This window comes from Euprymna scolopes, chromosome 4, assembly GCF_053919585.1.
Source record: "Euprymna scolopes isolate OS-2025 chromosome 4, ASM5391958v1, whole genome shotgun sequence".
NCBI classification, from domain to species: Eukaryota; Metazoa; Mollusca; class Cephalopoda; order Sepiida; family Sepiolidae; genus Euprymna; species Euprymna scolopes.
This window is the reverse complement of record NC_136485.1, coordinates 169,382,151-169,403,979: the sequence shown is the minus strand read 5'-3', so window position 1 is coordinate 169,403,979 and position 21,829 is coordinate 169,382,151. Positions and strand designations below refer to the sequence as shown.

At 22.5% G+C, this 21,829-nt stretch overlaps 1 protein-coding gene across 1 annotated transcript in view; it reads right to left on the bottom strand.

Moving 5' to 3' along the window:
- Nucleotides 1–21,829, bottom strand: part of LOC145270138 (protein mono-ADP-ribosyltransferase PARP12-like) — a 96,644-nt gene that overhangs the window by 26,445 nt on the left and 48,370 nt on the right. The window contains exon 3 of the mRNA XM_080125748.1: nucleotides 18,590–18,798. Within this exon, the coding sequence (XP_079981874.1) occupies nucleotides 18,590–18,798 (209 nt within the window). The remainder of the gene's footprint in view (nucleotides 1–18,589; nucleotides 18,799–21,829) is intronic.

The window sequence follows — 21,829 nt, the reverse complement described above, 5'->3', positions numbered from 1 at the left end:
TAGAGAACGTAAAAAAAAAGAAAATAAGAGAACATGAAAAAAAAAGAAAATAAGAGAACGTGAAAAAAAAGAAAATAAGAGAACATGAAAAAAAAAGAAAATAAGAGAACATGAAAAAAAAAGAAAATAAGAGAACATGAAAAAAAAAAGAAAATAAGAGAACATGAAAAAAAAAGAAAATAAGAGAACGTGAAAAAAAAAAGAAAATAAGAGAACATGAAAAAAAAAGAAAATAAGAGAACATGAAAAAAGAGAAAATAAGAGAACATGAAAAAAAAAAGAAAATAAGAGAACATGCAAAAAAAAAGAAAATAAGAGAACATGAAAAAAAAAAGAAAATAAGAGAACATGAAAAAAAAAGAAAATAAGAGAACATGAAAAAAAAGAAAATAAGAGAACGTGAAAAAAAGGAAAATAAGAGAACGTGAAAAAAAAGAAAATAAGAGAACATGAAAAAAAAAGAAAATAAGAGAACATGAAAAAAAAAGAAAATAAGAGAACATGCAAAAAAAAAAGAAAATAAGAGAACGTGAAAAAAAAAGAAAATAAGAGAACATGAAAAAAAAAGAAAATAAGAGAACATGAAAAAAAAAGAAAATAAGAGAACATGAAAAAAGAGAAAATAAGAGAACGTGAAAAAAAAAAGAAAATAAGAGAACATGAAAAAAAAGAAAATAAGAGAACGTGAAAAAAACAAGAAAATAAGAGAACGTGAAAAAAAAGAAAATAAGAGAACATGAAAAAAAAGAAAATAAGAGAACATGAAAAAAAAAGAAAATAAGAGAACATGAAAAAAGAGAAAATAAGAGAACATGAAAAAAAAAAAAATAAGAGAACATGAAAAAAAAGAAAATAAGAGAACATGAAAAAAAAAGAAAATAAGAGAACATGAAAAAAAAAGAAAATAAGAGAACATGAAAAAAAAAGAAAATAAGAGAACATGAAAAAAAAAGAAAATAAGAGAACATGAAAAAAAAAAAATAAGAGAACATGATAAAAAAAGAAAATAAGAGAACATGAAAAAAAAAGAAAATAAGAGAACATGAAAAAAAAAGAAAATAAGAGAACGTGAAAACAAAAAGAAAATAAGAGAACGTGAAAACAAAAAGAAAATAAGAGAACATGAAAAAAAAAAGAAAATAAGAGAACATGAAAAAAAAGAAAATAAGAGAACATGAAAAAAAAAAAAAAAGAGAACGTGAAAAAAACAAGAACATAAGAGAACGTGAAAAAAAAGAAAATAAGAGAACATGAAAAAAAAGAAAATAAGAGAACATGAAAAAAAAGAAAATAAGTCAACATGAAAAAAAAGAGAAAATAAGAGAACATGAAAAAAAAAGAAAATAAGAGAACATGAAAAAAAAAAAAAATAAGAGAACGTGAAAAAAACAAGAAAATAAGAGAACGTGAAAAAAAAGAAAATAAGAGAACATAAAAAAAAGAAAATAAGAGAACATGAAAAAAAAGAGAAAATAAGAGAACATGAAAAAAAGAAAATAAGAGAACATAAAAAAGAGAAAATCAGAGAACATGAAAAAAAGAAAATAAGAGAACATAAAAAAAAGAAAATAAGAGAACATGAAAAAAAAAGAAAATAAGAGAACATGAAAAAAAAGAAAATAAGAGAACATGAAAAAAAAAGAAAATAAGAGAACATGAAAAAAAAGAAAATAAGAGAACATGAAAAAAGAGAAAATAAGAGAACGTGAAAAAAAAAGAAAATAAGAGAACATGAAAAACAAAGAAAATAAGAGAACGTGAAAAAAACAAGAAAATAAGAGAACATGAAAAAAAAGAAAATAAGAGAACATGAAAAAAAAGAAAATAAGAGAACGTGAAAAAAACAAGAAAATAAGAGAACGTGAAAAAAAAGAAAATAAGAGAACATGAAAAAAAAGAAAATAAGAGAACATGAAAAAAAAAAAATAAGAGAACATGAAAAAAAAAGAAAATAAGAGAACATGAAAAAAAAGAAAATAAGAGAACATGAAAAAAAGAGAAAATAAGAGAACATGAAAAAATAGAGAAAATAAGAGAACATGAAAAAAAAAGAAAATAAGAGAACATGAAAAAAACGAGAAAATAAGAGAACATGAAAAAAAAAGAAAATAAAAGAACATGAAAAAAAAGAAAATAAGATAACATGAAAAAAAAAAGAAAATAAGAGAACGTGAAAAAAAAAAGAAAATAAGAGAACATTAAGAAAAAAAGAAAATAAGAGAACATGAAAAAAAAAAGAAAATAAGAGAACATGAAAAAAAAGAGAAAATAAGAGAACATGAAAAAAAAGAGAAAATAAGAGAACATGAAAAAAAAGAGAAAATAAGAGAACATGAAAAAAAAAGAAAATAAGAGAACGTGAAAAAAAAAGTAAATAAGAGAACATGAAAAAAAAAAGAAAATAAGAGAACATTAAGAAAAAAAGAAAATAAGAGAACATGAAAAAAAAAAGAAAATAAGAGAACATGAAAAAAAAGAGAAAATAAGAGAACATGAAAAAAAAGAGAAAATAAGAGAACGTGAAAAAAAAAAGAAAATAAGAGAACATTAAGAAAAAAAGAAAATAAGAGAACATGAAAAAAAAAGAAAATAAGAGAACATGAAAAAAAAGAGAAAATAAGAGAACATGAAAAAAAAGAGAAAATAAGAGAACATGAAAAAAAAGAGAAAATAAGATAACATGAAAAAAAAAGAAAATAAGAGAACGTGAAAAAAAAAAAGAAAATAAGAGAACATTAAGAAAAAAAGAAAATAAGATAACATGAAAAAAAAAAGAAAATAAGAGAACATGAAAAAAAAGAGAAAATAAGAGAACATGAAAAAAAAAGAAAATAAGAGAACGTGAAAAAAAAAAGAAAATAAGAGAAACTTTAGAAAAAAAGACAATAAGATAACATGAAAAAAAAAAGAAAATAAGATAACATGAAAAAAAAAAGAAAATAAGATAATATGAAAAAAAAAAGAAAATAAGAGAACGTGAAAAACAAAAGAAAATAAGAGAACATTAAGAAAAAAAGAAAATAAGAGAACATGAAAAAAAAAAGAAAATACGAGAACATGAAAAAAAAAAGAAAATAAAAGAACATGAAAAAAAAAGAAAATAAGATAACATGAAAAAAAAAGAAAATAAGAGAACGTGAAAAAAAAAAGAAAATAAGAGAACATTAAGAAAAAAAGAAAATAAGAGAACATGAAAAAAAAAAGAAAATAAGAGAACATGAAAAAAAAGAGAAAATAAGAGAACATGAAAAAAAAGAGAAAATAAGAGAACATGAAAAAAAAGAGAAAATAAGAGAACATGAAAAAAAAAAGAAAATAAGAGAACGTGAAAAAAAAAGAAAATAAGAGAACATGAAAAAAAAAAGAAAATAAGAGAACATTAAGAAAAAAAGTAAATAAGAGAACATGAAAAAAAAAAGAAAATAAGAGAACATGAAAAAAAAAGAAAATAAGAGAACATGAAAAAAAAGAGAAAATAAGAGAACGTGAAAAAAAAAAGAAAATAAGAGAACATGAAAAAAAAAGAAAATAAGAGAACATGAAAAAAAAAGAAAATAAAAGAACATGAAAAAAAAAAATAAGAGAACATGAAAAAAAGAAAATAAGAGAACATGAAAAAAAAAGAAAATAAGAGAACATGAAAAAAACAGAAAATAAGAGAACATGAAAAAAAAAGAAAATCAGAGAACGTGAAAACAAAAAGAAAATAAGAGAACGTGAAAACAAAAAGAAAATAAGAGAACATGAAAAAAAAAAGAAAATAAGAGAACATGAAAAAAAAGAAAATAAGAGAACATGAAAAAAAAAAAATAAGAGAACGTGAAAAAAACAAGAACATAAGAGAACGTGAAAAAAAAGAAAATAAGAGAACATGAAAAAAAAGAAAATAAGAGAACATGAAAAAAAAAGAAAATAAGTCAACATGAAAAAAAAGAGAAAATAAGAGAACATGAAAAAAAAAGAAAATAAGAGAACATGAAAAAAAAAAAATAAGAGAACGTGAAAAAAACAAGAAAATAAGAGAACGTGAAAAAAAAGAAAATAAGAGAACATAAAAAAAAGAAAATAAGAGAACATGAAAAAAAAGAGAAAATAAGAGAACATGAAAAAAAGAAAATAAGAGAACATAAAAAAGAGAAAATCAGAGAACATGAAAAAAAGAAAATAAGAGAACATAAAAAAAAGAAAATAAGAGAACATGAAAAAAAAAGAAAATAAGAGAACATGAAAAAAAAGAAAATAAGAGAACATGAAAAAAAAAGAAAATAAGAGAACATGAAAAAAAAGAAAATAAGAGAACATGAAAAAAGAGAAAATAAGAGAACGTGAAAAAAAAAGAAAATAAGAGAACATGAAAAACAAAGAAAATAAGAGAACGTGAAAAAACAAGAAAATAAGAGAACATGAAAAAAAAAGAAAATAAGAGAACATGAAAAAAAAGAAAATAAGACAACGTGAAAAAAACAAGAAAATAAGAGAACGTGAAAAAAAAGAAAATAAGAGAACATGAAAAAAAAGAAAATAAGAGAACATGAAAAAAAAAAAATAAGAGAACATGAAAAAAAAAGAAAATAAGAGAACATGAAAAAAAAGAAAATAAGAGAACATGAAAAAAAGAGAAAATAAGAGAACATGAAAAAATAGAGAAAATAAGAGAACATGAAAAAAAAAGAAAATAAGAGAACATGAAAAAAACGAGAAAATAAGAGAACATGAAAAAAAAAGAAAATAAAAGAACATGAAAAAAAAGAAAATAAGATAACATGAAAAAAAAAAGAAAATAAGAGAACGTGAAAAAAAAAAGAAAATAAGAGAACATTAAGAAAAAAAGAAAATAAGAGAACATGAAAAAAAAAAGAAAATAAGAGAACATGAAAAAAAAGAGAAAATAAGAAAACATGAAAAAAAGAGAAAATAAGAGAACATGAAAAAAAAGAGAAAATAAGAGAACATGAAAAAAAAAGAAAATAAGAGAACGTGAAAAAAAAAGTAAATAAGAGAACATGAAAAAAAAAAGAAAATAAGAGAACATTAAGAAAAAAAGAAAATAAGAGAACATGAAAAAAAAAAGAAAATAAGAGAACATGAAAAAAAAGAGAAAATAAGAGAACATGAAAAAAAAGAGAAAATAAGAGAACGTGAAAAAAAAAAGAAAATAAGAGAACATTAAGAAAAAAAGAAAATAAGAGAACATGAAAAAAAAAGAAAATAAGAGAACATGAAAAAAAAGAGAAAATAAGAGAACATGAAAAAAAAGAGAAAATAAGAGAACATGAAAAAAAAGAGAAAATAAGATAACATGAAAAAAAAAAGAAAATAAGAGAACGTGAAAAAAAAAAGAAAATAAGAGAACATTAAGAAAAAAAGAAAATAAGAAAACATGAAAAAAAAAGAAAATAAGAGAACATGAAAAAAAAGAGAAAATAAGAGAACATGAAAAAAAAAGAAAATAAGAGAACGTGAAAAAAAAAGAAAATAAGAGAAACTTAAGAAAAAAGACAATAAGATAACATGAAAAAAAAAAGAAAATAAGATAACATGAAAAAAAAAAGAAAATAAGATAATATGAAAAAAAAAAGAAAATAAGAGAACGTGAAAAAAAAAAGAAAATAAGAGAACATTAAGAAAAAAAGAAAATAAGAGAACATGAAAAAAAAAGAAAATACGAGAACATGAAAAAAAAAAGAAAATAAAAGAACATGAAAAAAAAGAAAATAAGATAACATGAAAAAAAAAAGAAAATAAGAGAACGTGAAAAAAAAAAGAAAATAAGAGAACATTAAGAAAAAAAGAAAATAAGAGAACATGAAAAAAAAAAGAAAATAAGAGAACATGAAAAATAAGAGAAAATAAGAGAACATGAAAAAAAAGAGAAAATAAGAGAACATGAAAAAAAAGAGAAAATAAGAGAACATGAAAAAAAAAAGAAAATAAGAGAACGTGAAAAAAAAAGAAAATAAGAGAACATGAAAAAAAAAAGAAAATAAGAGAACATTAAGAAAAAAAGAAAATAAGAGAACATGAAAAAAAAAAGAAAATAAGAGAACATGAAAAAAAAAAGAAAATAAGAGAACATGAAAAAAAAGAGAAAATAAGAGAACGTGAAAAAAAAAAGAAAATAAGAGAACATTAAGAAAAAAAGAAAATAAGAGAACATGAAAAAAAAAGAAAATAAGAGAACATGAAAAAAAAGAGAAAATAAGAGAACATGAAAAAAAAGAGAAAATAAGAGAACATGAAAAACAAAGAAAATAAGAGAACGTGAAAAAAAAAAGAAAATAAGAGAACATTAAGAAAAAAAGAAAATAAGATAACATGAAAAAAAAAAGAAAATAAGATAACATGAAAAAAAAAAGAAAATAAGATAATATGAAAAAAAAAAGAAAATAAGAGAACGTGAAAAAAAAAAGAAAATAAGAGAACATTAAGAAAAAAGAAAATAAGAGAACATGAAAAAAAAAAGAAAATAAGAGAACGTGAAAAAAAAAAGAAAATAAGATAACATGAAAAAAAAAGAAAATAAGAGAACATGAAAAAAAAAAGAAAATAAAAGAACATGAAAAAAAAGAAAATAAGATAACATGAAAAAAAAAGAAAATAAGAGAACGTAAAAAAAAAAGAAAATAAGAGAACATTAAGAAAAAAAGAAAATAAGAGAACATGAAAAAAAAAAGAAAATAAGAGAACATGAAAAAAAAGAGAAAATAAGAGAACATGAAAAAAAAGAGAAAATAAGAGAACATAAAAAAAAAGAAAATAAGAGAACATTAAGAAAAAAAGAAAATAAGAGAACATGAAAAAAAAAAGAAAATAAGAGAACATGAAAAAAAAGAGAAAATAAGAGAACATGAAAAAAAAGAGAAAATAAGAGAACATGAAAAAAAACAGAAAATAAGATAACATGAAAAAAAAAGAAAATAAGAGAACGTGAAAAAAAAAAGAAAATAAGAGAACATTAAGAAAAAAAGAAAATAAGATAACATGAAAAAAAAAAGAAAATAAGAGAACATGAAAAAAAAGAGAAAATAAGAGAACATGAAAAAAAAAGAAAATAAGAGAACATGAAAAAAAAAAATAAAATAAGAGAACGTGAAAAAAACAAGAAAATAAGAGAACGTGAAAAAAAAGAAAATAAGAGAACATAAAAAAAAGAAAATAAGAGAACATGAAAAAAAAGAGAAAATAAGAGAACATGAAAAAAAGAAAATAAGAGAACATAAAAAAGAGAAAATCAGAGAACATGAAAAAAAGAAAATAAGAGAACATAAAAAAAAGAAAATAAGAGAACATGAAAAAAAAAAGAGAATAAGAGAACATGAAAAAAAAAGAAAATAAGAGAACATGAAAAAAAAGAAAATAAGAGAACATGAAAAAAGAGAAAATAAGAGAACGTGAAAAAAAAAGAAAATAAGAGAACGTGAAAAAAAAAAGAAAATAAGAGAACGTGAAAAAAAAAGAAAATAAGAGAACGTGAAAAAAACAAGAAAATAAGAGAACATGAAAAAAAAGAAAATAAGAGAACATGAAAAAAAAAGAAAATAAGAGAACATGAAAAAAAAGAAAATAAGAGAACATGAAAAAAAAGAAAATAAGAGAACGTGAAAAAAACAAGAAAATAAGAGAACGTGAAAAAAAAGAAAATAAGAGAACATGAAAAAAAAGAAAATAAGAGAACATGAAAAAAAAAGAAAATAAGAGAACATGAAAAAAACGAGAAAATAAGAGAACATGACAATAAGAGAACATGAAAAAAAGAGAAAATAAGAGAACATGAAAAAAAAGAAAATAAGAGAACGTGAAAAAAACAAGAAAATAAGAGAACATGAAAAAAAAGAAAATAAGAGAACATGAAAAAAAAAAATAAGAGAACGTGAAAAAAACAAGAAAATAAGAGAACGTGAAAAAAAAGAAAAAAAGAGAACATGAAAAAAAAGAAAATAAGAGAACATGAAAAAAAAGAAACTAAGAGAACATGAAAAAAAAGAGAAAATAAGAGAACATGAAAAAAAAAGAAAATAAGAGAATATGAAAAAAAAATAAGAGAACGTGAAAAAAACAAGAAAATAAGAGAACGTGAAAAAAAAGAAAATAAGAGAACATAAAAAAAAGAAAATAAGAGAACATGAAAAAAAAGAGAAAATAAGAGAACATGAAAAAAAGAAAATAAGAGAACATAAAAAAGAGAAAATCAGAGAACATGAAAAAAAGAAAATAAGAGAACATAAAAAAAAGAAAATAAGAGAACATGAAAAAAAAGAGAATAAGAGAACATGAAAAAAACAGAAAATAAGAGAACATGAAAAAAAAGAAAATAAGAGAACATGAAAAAAAATAAAATAAGAGAACATGAAAAAAGAGAAAATAAGAGAACGTGAAAAAAAAAGAAAATAAGAGAACGTGAAAAAAAAAAGAAAATAAGAGAACATGAAAAAAAAAGAAAATAAGAGAACGTGAAAAAAACAAGAAAATAAGAGAACATGAAAAAAAAGAAAATAAGAGAACATGAAAAAAAAGAAAATAAGAGAACATTAAAAAAAAGAAAATAAGAGAACATGAAAAAAAAGAAAATAAGAGAACGTGAAAAAACAAGAAAATAAGAGAACATGAAAAAAAAGAAAATAAGAGAACATGAAAAAAAAGAAAATAAGAGAACGTGAAAAAAACAAGAAAATAAGAGAACGTGAAAAAAAAGAAAATAAGAGAACATGAAAAAAAAGAAAATAAGAGAACATGAAAAAAAAAGAAAATAAGAGAACATGAAAAAAGCGAGAAAATAAGAGAACATGAAAATAAGAGAACATGAAAAAAAGAGAAAATAAGAGAACATGAAAAAAAAAGAAAATAAGAGAACATGAAAAAAAAAGAAAATAAGAGAACATGAAAAAAAGAGAAAATAAGAGAACATGAAAAAATAGAGAAAATAAGAGAACATGAAAAAAAAAGAAAATAAGAGACCATGAAAAAAAAGAAAATAAGATAACATGAAAAAAAAAAAGAAAATAAGAGAACATTAAGAAAAAAAGAAAATAAGAGAACATGAAAAAAAAAGAAAATAAGAGAACATGAAAAAAAGAGAAAATAAGAGAACATGAAAAAAAAGAGAAAATAAGAGAACATGAAAAAAAAGAGAAAATAAGAGAACATGAAAAAAAAAGAAAATAAGAGAACGTGAAAAAAAAGAAAATAAGAGAACATGAAAAAAAAAGAAAATAAGAGAACATTAAGAAAAAAAGAAAATAAGAGAACATGAAAAAAAAAGAAAATAAGAGAACATGAAAAAAAAGAGAAAATAAGAGAACATGAAAAAAAAGAGAAAATAAGAGAACGTGAAAAAAAAAAGAAAATAAGAGAACGTGAAAAAAAAAAGAAAATAAGAGAACATGAAAAAAAAGAGAAAATAAGAGAACATGAAAAAAAAGAGAAAATAAGAGAACGTGAAAAAAAAAGAAAATAAGAGAACATGAAAAAAAAGAAAATAAGAGAACGTGAAAAAAAAAGAAAATAAGAGCACATGAAAAAAAAAGAAAATAAGAGAACGTGAAAAAAAAGAAAATAAGAGAACATGAAAAAAAAAGAAAATAAGAGAACATGAAAAAAAAAGAAAATAAGAGAACATGAAAAAAAAAGAAAATAAGAGAACATGAAAAAAAGAAAATAAGAGAACGTGAAAAAAAAAGAAAATAAGAGCACATGAAAAAAAAAGAAAATAAGAGAACATGAAAAAAAAGAAAATAAGAGAACATGAAAAAAAAAGAAAATAAGAGAACATGAAAAAAAAAGAAAATAAGAGAACATGAAAAAAAAGAGAAAATAAGAGAACATGAAAAAAAAAAGAAAATAAGATAACATGAAAAAAAAAAGAAAATAAGAGAACATTAAGAAAAAAAGAAAATAAGAGAACATGAAAAAAAAAAGAAAATAAGAGAACATGAAAAAAAAGAGAAAATAAGAGAACATGAAAAAAAAAGAAAATAAGAGAACATGAAAAAAAAGAGAAAATAAGAGAACATGAAAAAAAAGAGAAAATAAGAGAACGTGAAAAAAAAAGAAAATAAGAGAACATGAAAAAAAAGAAAATAAGAGAACGTGAAAAAAAAAGAAAATAAGAGCACATGAAAAAAAAAGAAAATAAGAGAACGTGAAAAAAAAGAAAATAAGAGAACATGAAAAAAAAAGAAAATAAGAGAACGTGAAAAAAAAAGAAAATAAGAGAACATGAAAAAAGAGAAAATAAGAGAACATGAAAAAAAAAGAAAATAATAGAACGTGAACAAAAAAAGAAAATAAGAGAACGTGAAAAAAAAAAGAAAATAAGAGAACATGAAAAAAAAAGAAAATAAGAGAACGTGAAAAAAAAGAAAATAAGAGAACATGAAAAAAAAAAGAAAATAAGAGAACGTGAAAAAAAAAAGAAAATAAGAGAACATGAAAAAAAAAAGAAAATAAGAGAACGTGAAAAAAAAGAAAATAAGAGAACATGAAAAAAAAAGAAAATAAGAGAACATGAAAAAAGAGAAAATAAGAGAACGTGAAAAAAAAAGACAATAAGAGAACATGAAAAAAAAAGAAAATAAGAGAACGTGAAAAAAAAAGAAAATAAGAGACCGTGAAAAAAAAAAGAAAATAAGAGAACATGAAAAAAAAAGAAAATAAGAGAACGTGAAAAAAAAAAGAAAATAAGAGAACGTGTAAAAAAAAGAAAATAAAAGAACATGAAAAAAAAAAGAAAATAAGAGAACATGAAAAAAAAAGAAAATAAGAGAACGTGAAAAAAAAAAGAAAATAAGAGAACATGAAAAAAAAAGAAAATTAGAGAACGTAAAAAAAAAGAAAATAAGAGAACATGAAAAAAAAAGAAAATAAGAGAACGTGAAAAAAAAAGAAAATAAGAGAACATGAAAAAAAAAGAAAATAAGAGAACATGAAAAAAAAAGAAAATAAGAGAACATGAAAAAAAAAGAAAATAAGAGAACGTGAAAAAAAAGAAAATAAGAGAACATGAAAAAAAAAGAAAATAAGAGAACATGAAAAAAGAGAAAATAAGAGAACGTGAAAAAAAAAAAGAAAATAAGAGAACATGAAAAAAAAGAAAATAAGAGAACGTGAAAAAAAAAGAAAATAAGAGACCGTGAAAAAAAAAAGAAAATAAGAGAACATGAAAAAAAAAGAAAATAAGAGAACGTGAAAAAAAAAGAAAATAAGAGAACGTGAAAAAAAAAAGAAAATAAGAGAACATGAAAAAAAAAGAAAATAAGAGAACATGAAAAAAAAAAGAAAATAAGAGAACGTGAAAAAAAAAAGAAAATAAGAGAACATGAAAAAAAAGAAAATTAGAGAACGTAAAAAAAAAGAAAATAAGAGAACATGAAAAAAAAAGAAAATAAGAGAACGTGAAAAAAAAAGAAAATAAGAGAACATGAAAAAAAAAAGAAAATAAGAGAACATGAAAAAAAAAGAAAATTAGAGAACATGCAAAAAAAAAGAAAATAAGAGAACATGAAAAAAAAAGAAAATTAGAGAACGTAAAAAAAAAGAAAATAAGAGAACATGAAAAAAAAAGAAAATAAGAGAACGTGAAAAAAAAGAAAATAAGAGAACGTGAAAAAAAAAGAAAATAAGAGAACATGAAAAAAAAAAGAAAATAAGAGAACATGAAAAAAAAAAGAAAATAAGAGAACATGCAAAAAAAAAGAAAACAAGAGAACATGAAAAAAAAAAGAAAATTAGAGAACGTGAAAAAAAAAGAAAATAAGAGAACGTGAAAAAAACAAGAAAATAAGAGAACGTGAAAAAAAAGAAAATAAGAGAACATAAAAAAAAGAAAATAAGAGAACATGAAAAAAAAGAGAAAATAAGAGAACATGAAAAAAAGAAAATAAGAGAACATAAAAAAGAGAAAATCAGAGAACATGAAAAAAAGAAAATAAGAGAACATAAAAAAAAGAAAATAAGAGAACATGAAAAAAAAAGAAAATAAGAGAACATGAAAAAAAAAGAAAATTAGAGAACGTAAAAAAAAAGAAAATAAGAGAACATGAAAAAAAAAGAAAATAAGAGAACGTGAAAAAAAAAGAAAATAAGAGAACATGAAAAAAAAAGAAAATAAGAGAACATGAAAAAAAAAGAAAATAAGAGAACATGAAAAAAAAAGAAAATAAGAGAACGTGAAAAAAAAGAAAATAAGAGAACATGAAAAAAAAAGAAAATAAGAGAACATGAAAAAAGAGAAAATAAGAGAACGTGAAAAAAAAAAAGAAAATAAGAGAACATGAAAAAAAAAGAAAATAAGAGAACGTGAAAAAAAAAGAAAAAAAGAGACCGTGAAAAAAAAAAGAAAATAAGAGAACATGAAAAAAAAAGAAAATAAGAGAACGTGAAAAAAAAAGAAAATAAGAGAACGTGAAAAAAAAAAGAAAATAAGAGAACATGAAAAAAAAAGAAAATAAGAGAACATGAAAAAAAAAGAAAATAAGAGAACGTGAAAAAAAAAAGAAAATAAGAGAACATGAAAAAAAAAGAAAATTAGAGAACGTAAAAAAAAAGAAAATAAGAGAACATGAAAAAAAAAGAAAATAAGAGAACGTGAAAAAAAAAGAAAATAAGAGAACATGAAAAAAAAAAGAAAATAAGAGAACATGAAAAAAAAAGAAAATTAGAGAACATGCAAAAAAAAAGAAAATAAGAGAACATGAAAAAAAAAGAAAATTAGAGAACGTAAAAAAAAAGAAAATAAGAGAACATGAAAAAAAAAGAAAATAAGAGAACGTGAAAAAAAAGAAAATAAGAGAACGTGAAAAAAAAAGAAAATAAGAGAACATGAAAAAAAAAAGAAAATAAGAGAACATGAAAAAAAAAAGAAAATAAGAGAACATGCAAAAAAAAAGAAAACAAGAGAACATGAAAAAAAAAGAAAATTAGAGAACGTGAAAAAAAAAGAAAATAAGAGAACGTGAAAAAAACAAGAAAATAAGAGAACATGAAAAAAAAGAAAATAAGAGAACATAAAAAAAAGAAAATAAGAGAACATGAAAAAAAAGAGAAAATAAGAGAACATGAAAAAAAGAAAATAAGAGAACATAAAAAAGAGAAAATCAGAGAACATGAAAAAAAGAAAATAAGAGAACATAAAAAAAAGAAAATAAGAGAACATGAAAAAAAAAGAAAATAAGAGAACATGAAAAAAAAGAAAATAAGAGAACATGAAAAAAAAGAAAATAAGAGAACATGAAAAAAAAGAAAATAAGAGAACATGAAAAAAGAGAAAATAAGAGAACGTGAAAAAAAAAGAAAATAAGAGAACGTGAAAAAAAAAGAAAATAAGAGAACATGAAAAAAAAAGAAAATAAGAGAACGTGAAAAAAACAAGAAAATAAGAGAACATGAAAAAAAAGAAAATAAGAGAACATGAAAAAAAAAGAAAATAAAAGAACATGAAAAAAAAGAAAACAAGAGAACATGAAAAAAAAGAAAATAAGAGAACGTGAAAAAAACAAGAAAATAAGAGAACATGAAAAAAAAAGAAAATAAGAGAACATGAAAAAAAAGAAAATAAGAGAACGTGAAAAAAACAAGAAAATAAGAGAACATGAAAAAAAAGAAAATAAGAGAACATGAAAAAAAAAGAAAATAAGAGAACATGAAAAAAACGAGAAAATAAGAGAACATGAAAATAAGAGAACATGAAAAAAAGAGAAAATAAGAGAACATGAAAAAAAAAGAAAATAAGAGAACATGAAAAAAAAAGAAAATAAGAGAACATGAAAAAAAGAGAAAATAAGAGAACATGAAAAAATAGAGAAAATAAGAGAACATGAAAAAAAAAGAAAATAAGAGACCATGAAAAAAACGAGAAAATAAGAGAACATGAAAAAAAAGAAAATAAAAGAACATGAAAAAAAAGAAAATAAGATAACATGAAAAAAAAAGAAAATAAGAGAACGTGAAAAAAAAAAGAAAATAAGAGAACATTAAGAAAAAAGAAAATAAGAGAACATGAAAAAAAAGAAAATAAGAGAACGTGAAAAAAAAAAAAAAAAAGAGAACGTGTAAAAAAAAGAAAATAAGAGAACATGAAAAAAAAAAGAAAATAAGAGAACATGAAAAAAAAAGAAAATAAGAGAACGTGAAAAAAAAAAGAAAATAAGAGAACATGAAAAAAAAAGAAAATTAGAGAACGTAAAAAAAAAGAAAATAAGAGAACATGAAAAAAAAAGAAAATAAGAGAACGTGAAAAAAAAAGAAAATAAGAGAACATGAAAAAAAAAGAAAATAAGAGAACATGAAAAAAAAAGAAAATAAGAGAACATGAAAAAAAAAGAAAATAAGAGAACGTGAAAAAAAAGAAAATAAGAGAACATGAAAAAAAAAGAAAATAAGAGAACATGAAAAAAGAGAAAATAAGAGAACGTGAAAAAAAAAAAAGAAAATAAGAGAACATGAAAAAAAAAGAAAATAAGAGAACGTGAAAAAAAAAGAAAATAAGAGACCGTGAAAAAAAAAAGAAAATAAGAGAACATGAAAAAAAAAGAAAATAAGAGAACGTGAAAAAAAAAGAAAATAAGAGAACGTGAAAAAAAAAAGAAAATAAGAGAACATGAAAAAAAAAGAAAATAAGAGAACATGAAAAAAAAAGAAAATAAGAGAACGTGAAAAAAAAAAGAAAATAAGAGAACATGAAAAAAAAAGAAAATTAGAGAACGTAAAAAAAAAGAAAATAAGAGAACATGAAAAAAAAAGAAAATAAGAGAACGTGAAAAAAAAAGAAAATAAGAGAACGTGAAAAAAAAAGAAAATAAGAGAACATGAAAAAAAAAAGAAAATAAGAGAACATGAAAAAAAAAAGAAAATTAGAGAACATGCAAAAAAAAAGAAAATAAGAGAACATGAAAAAAAAAGAAAATTAGAGAACGTAAAAAAAAAGAAAATAAGAGAACATGAAAAAAAAAGAAAATAAGAGAACGTGAAAAAAAAGAAAATAAGAGAACGTGAAAAAAAAAGAAAATAAGAGAACATGAAAAAAAAAAGAAAATAAGAGAACATGAAAAAAAAAAGAAAATAAGAGAACATGCAAAAAAAAAGAAAACAAGAGAACATGAAAAAAAAAGAAAATTAGAGAACGTGAAAAAAAAAGAAAATAAGAGAACGTGAAAAAAACAAGAAAATAAGAGAACGTGAAAAAAAAGAAAATAAGAGAACATAAAAAAAAGAAAATAAGAGAACATGAAAAAAAAGAGAAAATAAGAGAACATGAAAAAAAGAAAATAAGAGAACATAAAAAAGAGAAAATCAGAGAACATGAAAAAAAGAAAATAAGAGAACATAAAAAAAAGAAAATAAGAGAACATGAAAAAAAAAGAAAATAAGAGAACATGAAAAAAAAGAAAATAAGAGAACATGAAAAAAAAGAAAATAAGAGAACATGAAAAAAAAGAAAATAAGAGAACATGAAAAAAGAGAAAATAAGAGAACGTGAAAAAAAAAGAAAATAAGAGAACGTGAAAAAAAAAGAAAATAAGAGAACATGAAAAAAAAAGAAAATAAGAGAACGTGAAAAAAACAAGAAAATAAGAGAACATGAAAAAAAAGAAAATAAGAGAACATGAAAAAAAAAGAAAATAAAAGAACATGAAAAAAAAGAAAATAAGAGAACATGAAAAAAAAGAAAATAAGAGAACGTGAAAAAAACAAGAAAATAAGAGAACATGAAAAAAAAAGAAAATAAGAGAACATGAAAAAAAAGAAAATAAGAGAACGTGAAAAAAACAAGAAAATAAGAGAACATGAAAAAAAAGAAAATAAGAGAACATGAAAAAAAAAGAAAATAAGAGAACATGAAAAAAACGAGAAAATAAGAGAACATGAAAATAAGAGAACATGAAAAAAAGAGAAAATAAGAGAACATGAAAAAAAAAGAAAATAAGAGAACATGAAAAAAAAGAAAATAAGAGAACATGAAAAAAAGAGAAAATAAGAGAACATGAAAAAATAGAGAAAATAAGAGAACATGAAAAAAAAAGAAAATAAGAGACCATGAAAAAAACGAGAAAATAAGAGAACATGAAAAAAAAAGAAAATAAAAGAACATGAAAAAAAAGAAAATAAGATAACATGAAAAAAAAAAGAAAATAAGAGAACGTGAAAAAAAAAAAAGAAAATAAGAGAACATTAAGAAAAAAAGAAAATAAGAGAACATGAAAAAAAAGAAAATAAGAGAACATGAAAAAAAAGAGAAAATAAGAGAACATGAAAAAAAAGAGAAAATAAGAGAACATGAAAAAAAAGAGAAAATAAGAGAACATGAAAAAAAAGAAAATAAGAGAACGTGAAAAAAAAAGAAAATAAGAGAACATGAAAAAAAAAAGAAAATAAGAGAACATTAAGAAAAAAAGAAAATAAGAGAACATGAAAAAAAAAGAAAATAAGAGAACATGAAAAAAAGAGAAAATAAGAGAACATGAAAAAAAAGAGAAAATAAGAGAACGTGAAAAAAAAAGAAAATAAGAGAACGTGAAAAAAAAAGAAAATAAGAGAACATTAAGAAAAAAAGAAAATAAGATAACATGAAAAAAAAAAGAAAATAAGAGAACATGAAAAAAAAGAGAAAATAAGAGAACATGAAAAAAAAAGAAAATAAGAGAACGTGAAAAAAAAAAGAAAATAAGAGAACATTAAGAAAAAAAGAAAATAAGATTACATGAAAAAAAAAGAAAATAAAAGAACAGGAAAAAAAAAGAAAATAAGATAACATGGAAAAAAAAAGAAAATAAGATAACATGAAAAAAAAAAGAAAATAAGAGAACATTAAGAAAAAAAGAAAATAAGAGAACATGAAAAAAAAAAGAAAATAAGAGAACATGAAAAAAAAGAGAAAATAAGAGAACATGAAAAAAAAGAGAAAATAAGAGAACGTGAAAAAAAAAAGAAAATAAGAGAACATGAAAAAAAAAAGAAAATAAGAGAACATGAAAAAAAAGAGAAAATAAGAGAACATGAAAAAAAAGAGAAAATAAGAGAACATGAAAAAAAAGAGAAAATAAGAGAACGTGAAAAAAAAAAGAAAATAAGAGAACATGAAAAAAAAAGAAAATAAAAGAACATTAAGAAAAAAAGAAAATAAGAGAACATGAAAAAAAAAAAGAAAATAAGAGAACGTGAAAAAAAAAAGAAAATAAGAGAACATTAAGAAAAAAAGAAAATAAGAGAACATGAAAAAAAAAAGAAAATAAGAGAACATGAAAAAAAAAGAAAATAAGAGAACGTGAAAAAAAAAGAAAATAAGAGAACATTAAGAAAAAAAGAAAATAAGAGAACATAAAAAAAAAAGAAAATAAGAGAACATGAAAAAAAAGAGAAAATAAGAGAACATGAAAAAAAAGAAAATAAGAGAACATGAAAAAAAAAGAAAATAAGAGAACATGAAAAAAAAAGAGAAAATAAGAGAACATGAAAAAAAAGAGAAAATAAGAGAACGTGAAAAAAAAAAAGAAAATAAGAGAACATGAAAAAAAAAGAAAATAAGAGAACGTGAAAAAAAAGAAAATAAGAGAACGTGAAAAAAAAGAAAATAAGAGAACATGAAAAAAAAGAGAAAATAATACAATTTAAAAATTGGAGAATGTAAACAAAAACAATTTGATCATTAGAGAACGTAAAAGAAACAATTTCATAATTAGATATTGTAAAAGAAAAACAATGTGAAAATTGTAGAATTCAAAAAAAAAGACAATTTGAAAATTAAAAAAATGTAAAAAAAATGAAATTAGGGAATTAAAAAAACAATTTGAAAATTAAAAAATGTAAAAAATAAACAATTTGAAAATTAAAAAATGTAAGAAAATACAATTTAAAAATTAGAGAACAAAAAAAAAACAATTTGGAAAATAGGGTATTTAAAAAAAAATTGAAAATTAGAATGTAAAAAAACAATTTTAAAATTAGAGAGAATTTAAAAAAAAACAATTTTAAAATTAAAAAACGTAAGAAAATACAATATAAAAATTAGAGAATGTAAAAAAAAACAATTTGAAAATTAGAGAATGTAAAAAAAGCAAATTCAAAATTAGAGGATATAAAAAAAAAACAATAAAAAAATTAGAGAACAACAAAAAAGCAATTTGAAAATTAGAGAATGCAAAAAAAAAATTCCTTTAAAAATTAGAGAAGATTATAAAAATAATTTGAGGGGAGTTTCAAAAGTAATGCTTTCCATTTTTTATTCCACTAGAATGGATCAAAGAGGATTGCAAATTGCATTGTTATGATGACTGAACTTATGCATTCATGATCTGAAAATTTAATCTTTCTGTTACAGATATTGATGGGGTTATGCTCTAAGAAAGCAAAGTGTGTCAAAAGCAAAAATTCATCATTGAATTTCTGGCAAAAGTGCATTAAGAATGGCCGTGACTATTTAGAAAAATAAATTCTGGAACACAAAAGGTTACTTGTTTTAATGGTACCATTCCCGTTTTTGTAGCTCTTCAACTTTTTGAGCTAGATAAAAAAGGAGTCTTTACTTTTGGGACGATCCTTGTATATATGTCGATTCAGAGGTTTTTAGTTAATAATATGCATAGGAAAGAGAACTTACGCCTTTCTATTTATCCAAGTGATATTTTGAAACGGCTTTGGCCGTCTTCGTACGGCCCTCTTTCCTTCATGCATCTGATACATTTTCTTGAAGTCGATGAAGCCGGCCGTTTCTTTGTGAACGAAATGCAGCTTTCCTTCTGGGTTTCTCAAATACATTTCTTCAATTCCCAAAGAAGTTAACACAGGAGATTTAGATTTGTTCAGGCTCTTTTCCAGGAAAATTGTTAAAAAAAAACAAAAAAAAAAACAACAACATTTTATAAAAAAAATAAAAACATTTTATCAAAAAAAAAAAAACCAAAAGCAAAACATTTCATAAATAACCAAAAACATTTCATAAAAACAAAAAGAAAACATTTTATCAAAAAAACAAAAACAAAACTTTTCATAAAATAACCAAAAACATTTCATAAAAAAAACAAAACACTTCATCAAAAAAACAAAAACAAAACATTTTATCAAAAAACAAAAACGAAAACAAAACATTTTATCGAAAAAAACAAAAACAAAACATTTTATAAAAAACAAAAAAAAACATTTCATTATAAAAACAAAAACAAAACATTTTATCAAAAAAAAAAACATTTCATAAAATAACCAAAAACAATTCATCAAATAACCAAAAACATTTCATAAAAAAAACATTTCATCAAAAACAAAAAAACAAAAACAAAACATTTTATCAAAAAAAAACAAAAAAAACAAAACGTTTCATAAAAAACACAGCATTTCATAAAAACAATACATTTCATAAAACAACCAAACAATTTCATAAAAAAAACAACAAAATTTTCCTAAAAAAACATTTCATTAAAAAAAATAAAAATTGACAAAAAATAAAAATAAAATCTTTAGATGAAATGGATTTGTATTTTTTATATAAAATAATAAATAATAACCACCATAGACTGCGTAAAATTATTTTTGTTAATGCAAATTGCTCCAAATAAAAATAATATGATGTCATATTTAAATAGCAGTTGCTTGGTCATAAAATATGCTTAAATATGATATTTTAATCTATGCAGAGTTCATATTTATTATTATTTATAGAGCCAATTCTCTATTTATTATTATATTGTACCCAATAGTAGTGGACCAGTTGTAAGATATGCTTACATATGATATTTGAATTTATGCAGATTTTGTATATTTATTATTACAAAGTCAGTGCCCAATATATAGAAGTGATTTCAAAAGTTAAAAAAATATGACTTTGTGCGTGCATCTACTAGAATTGAAACTAAAACATATAGCTCTTTAGTCTTATTTGTTACCCTTTGAGCCACACTCATATGGATATCAAAAGTTAAAAAATAAGATTGTGTAACTTATAAATGTATATTTGCACATGCATAGAAAAGCACTTCAAGTTGACTTACACCTGCCAAGTTCCAATTGTTTTCAATTTTGACTCCTTAGCAGCTATTTAATTTATTTCATAGGTTCAAATCCTGGGAGAGGAGTTTTGTACAAACCATTCCTCACACAGATAAACAAGGGCACTTTATAGTCAAAAGGAAAATAGTAAGACAAGCAAACACATGTAGTGACCTGGACGATCCATGTAGATTATGCCTTCATGAAAAATTTGCTATCCTATACTTTAAAGAACCCCAACATCTATTAAACTGTACGAGAGAAATCGCGAACAACTGTGTTCACAGGATAAACTTTACTCTAGGATAGTGATACAAAATAATTTAAAAACTAACAATAACAATAGAAAATAAATAAATAAAATAAACATACATATACATAAATTATCATATCTATATATATATATATATATATATATATATATATATAGATATATATATATATAGATATAGATATATATATAAATTGACATAATATTTAAAAAAAATAACACATTTAACTAGACCTAGGTTTAAAATAAGCCAGAACACTAGATATCTACGCTCCCTGCTAAAATAGCACACACAAATGCAGGACTGAACTGGAAAGAACTGACCCATCAAATTATCGCCCCATTAGCCTCCTCCCACTTTTCGCCAAAATATTTGAGACCATAATTAACCATGCTCTAGTCTGTAACCTTACAGATGCTAAACTTCTGACTGACTAACAATATGGATTTAGACAAGCCCGTTCCACAGCAGACATCCTCACTGTAATCTCTGAACGTATATACCATTTACTGGACAAACCGGGGGAGGTCAGAGCGGTAGCTCTAGATATATCTAAGGCTTTTGATAGGGTATGGCATGAGGGTCTCCTCAGGAAAATTAGATCATACAGTATCACTGGTAGAATACTTAATATAATTAAATCATTATTAGATAAGAGAAAAATCCAGGTTGTCCTTGACGCTCGTACATCTAAACAATATGATATAAATGCGGAAGTGCCTCAGGCGTCTATCCTTGGACCTCTATTGTTCCTAATATTTATTAATGACCTCCCCGACAAAACTGCCTCTGAGATGGGTATATATGCTGATGACACCACACTCTATAACAGGCATGACAGGAAAACAAATGAACACATAACTAAAGAAATGGCAAAAACACTAGAGGATGACCTCCAATCTGTAGTGGAATGGGGACAAAAATGGATGGTCACATTCAATGCTGTCAAGACTAAACTGGTTTCCTTCAATAATTACAAGAAACCTTCTCAACCACCAATAGCAATGGCCAGTGACTCCCTATCTGAGAGTACACTTTTCAAACTGCTTGACCTAACGTTCACAGGAAACATGACTTGGAACAATTACATTGAAAACATTGCCAGGGCCACTGCAAAGAAGGTAGGCTCTCTCCACCGTGCTAGAAAACTACTGACACCTGAAAGTATCCTGTACCTCTTTAAGGTCACCATTCGCCCATGTATGGAGTATTGCTGTCACATTTGGGCTGGTGCATCTGCTGCTAGTCTCTTGCTCCTAGACAATGTTCAAAAGAGAGTCCCTAATCTGATAGGCCCTTAACTGGCATCTAAGCTTCAGCCTCTGTCCCATCGACGAAATGTTGCATCTCTCTGCCTGTTCTACAAGTATTTTAATGGTGAATGCTCTGATGAACTGCAGACACTTGTACCCCCACGACGTAGACACCCTTGACAAACCCGATAGGCAGCTAAATCCCACCCCATGCAGCATTAGATATCTAGATGTAAAAGATCTTTCTACTCCAGTAGTTTCTTCCCCAGAACTGCTAGACTCTGGAATTCCATTCCAGGTCCCTGCCTCCCCAACTGTACTGACATGCAGAAG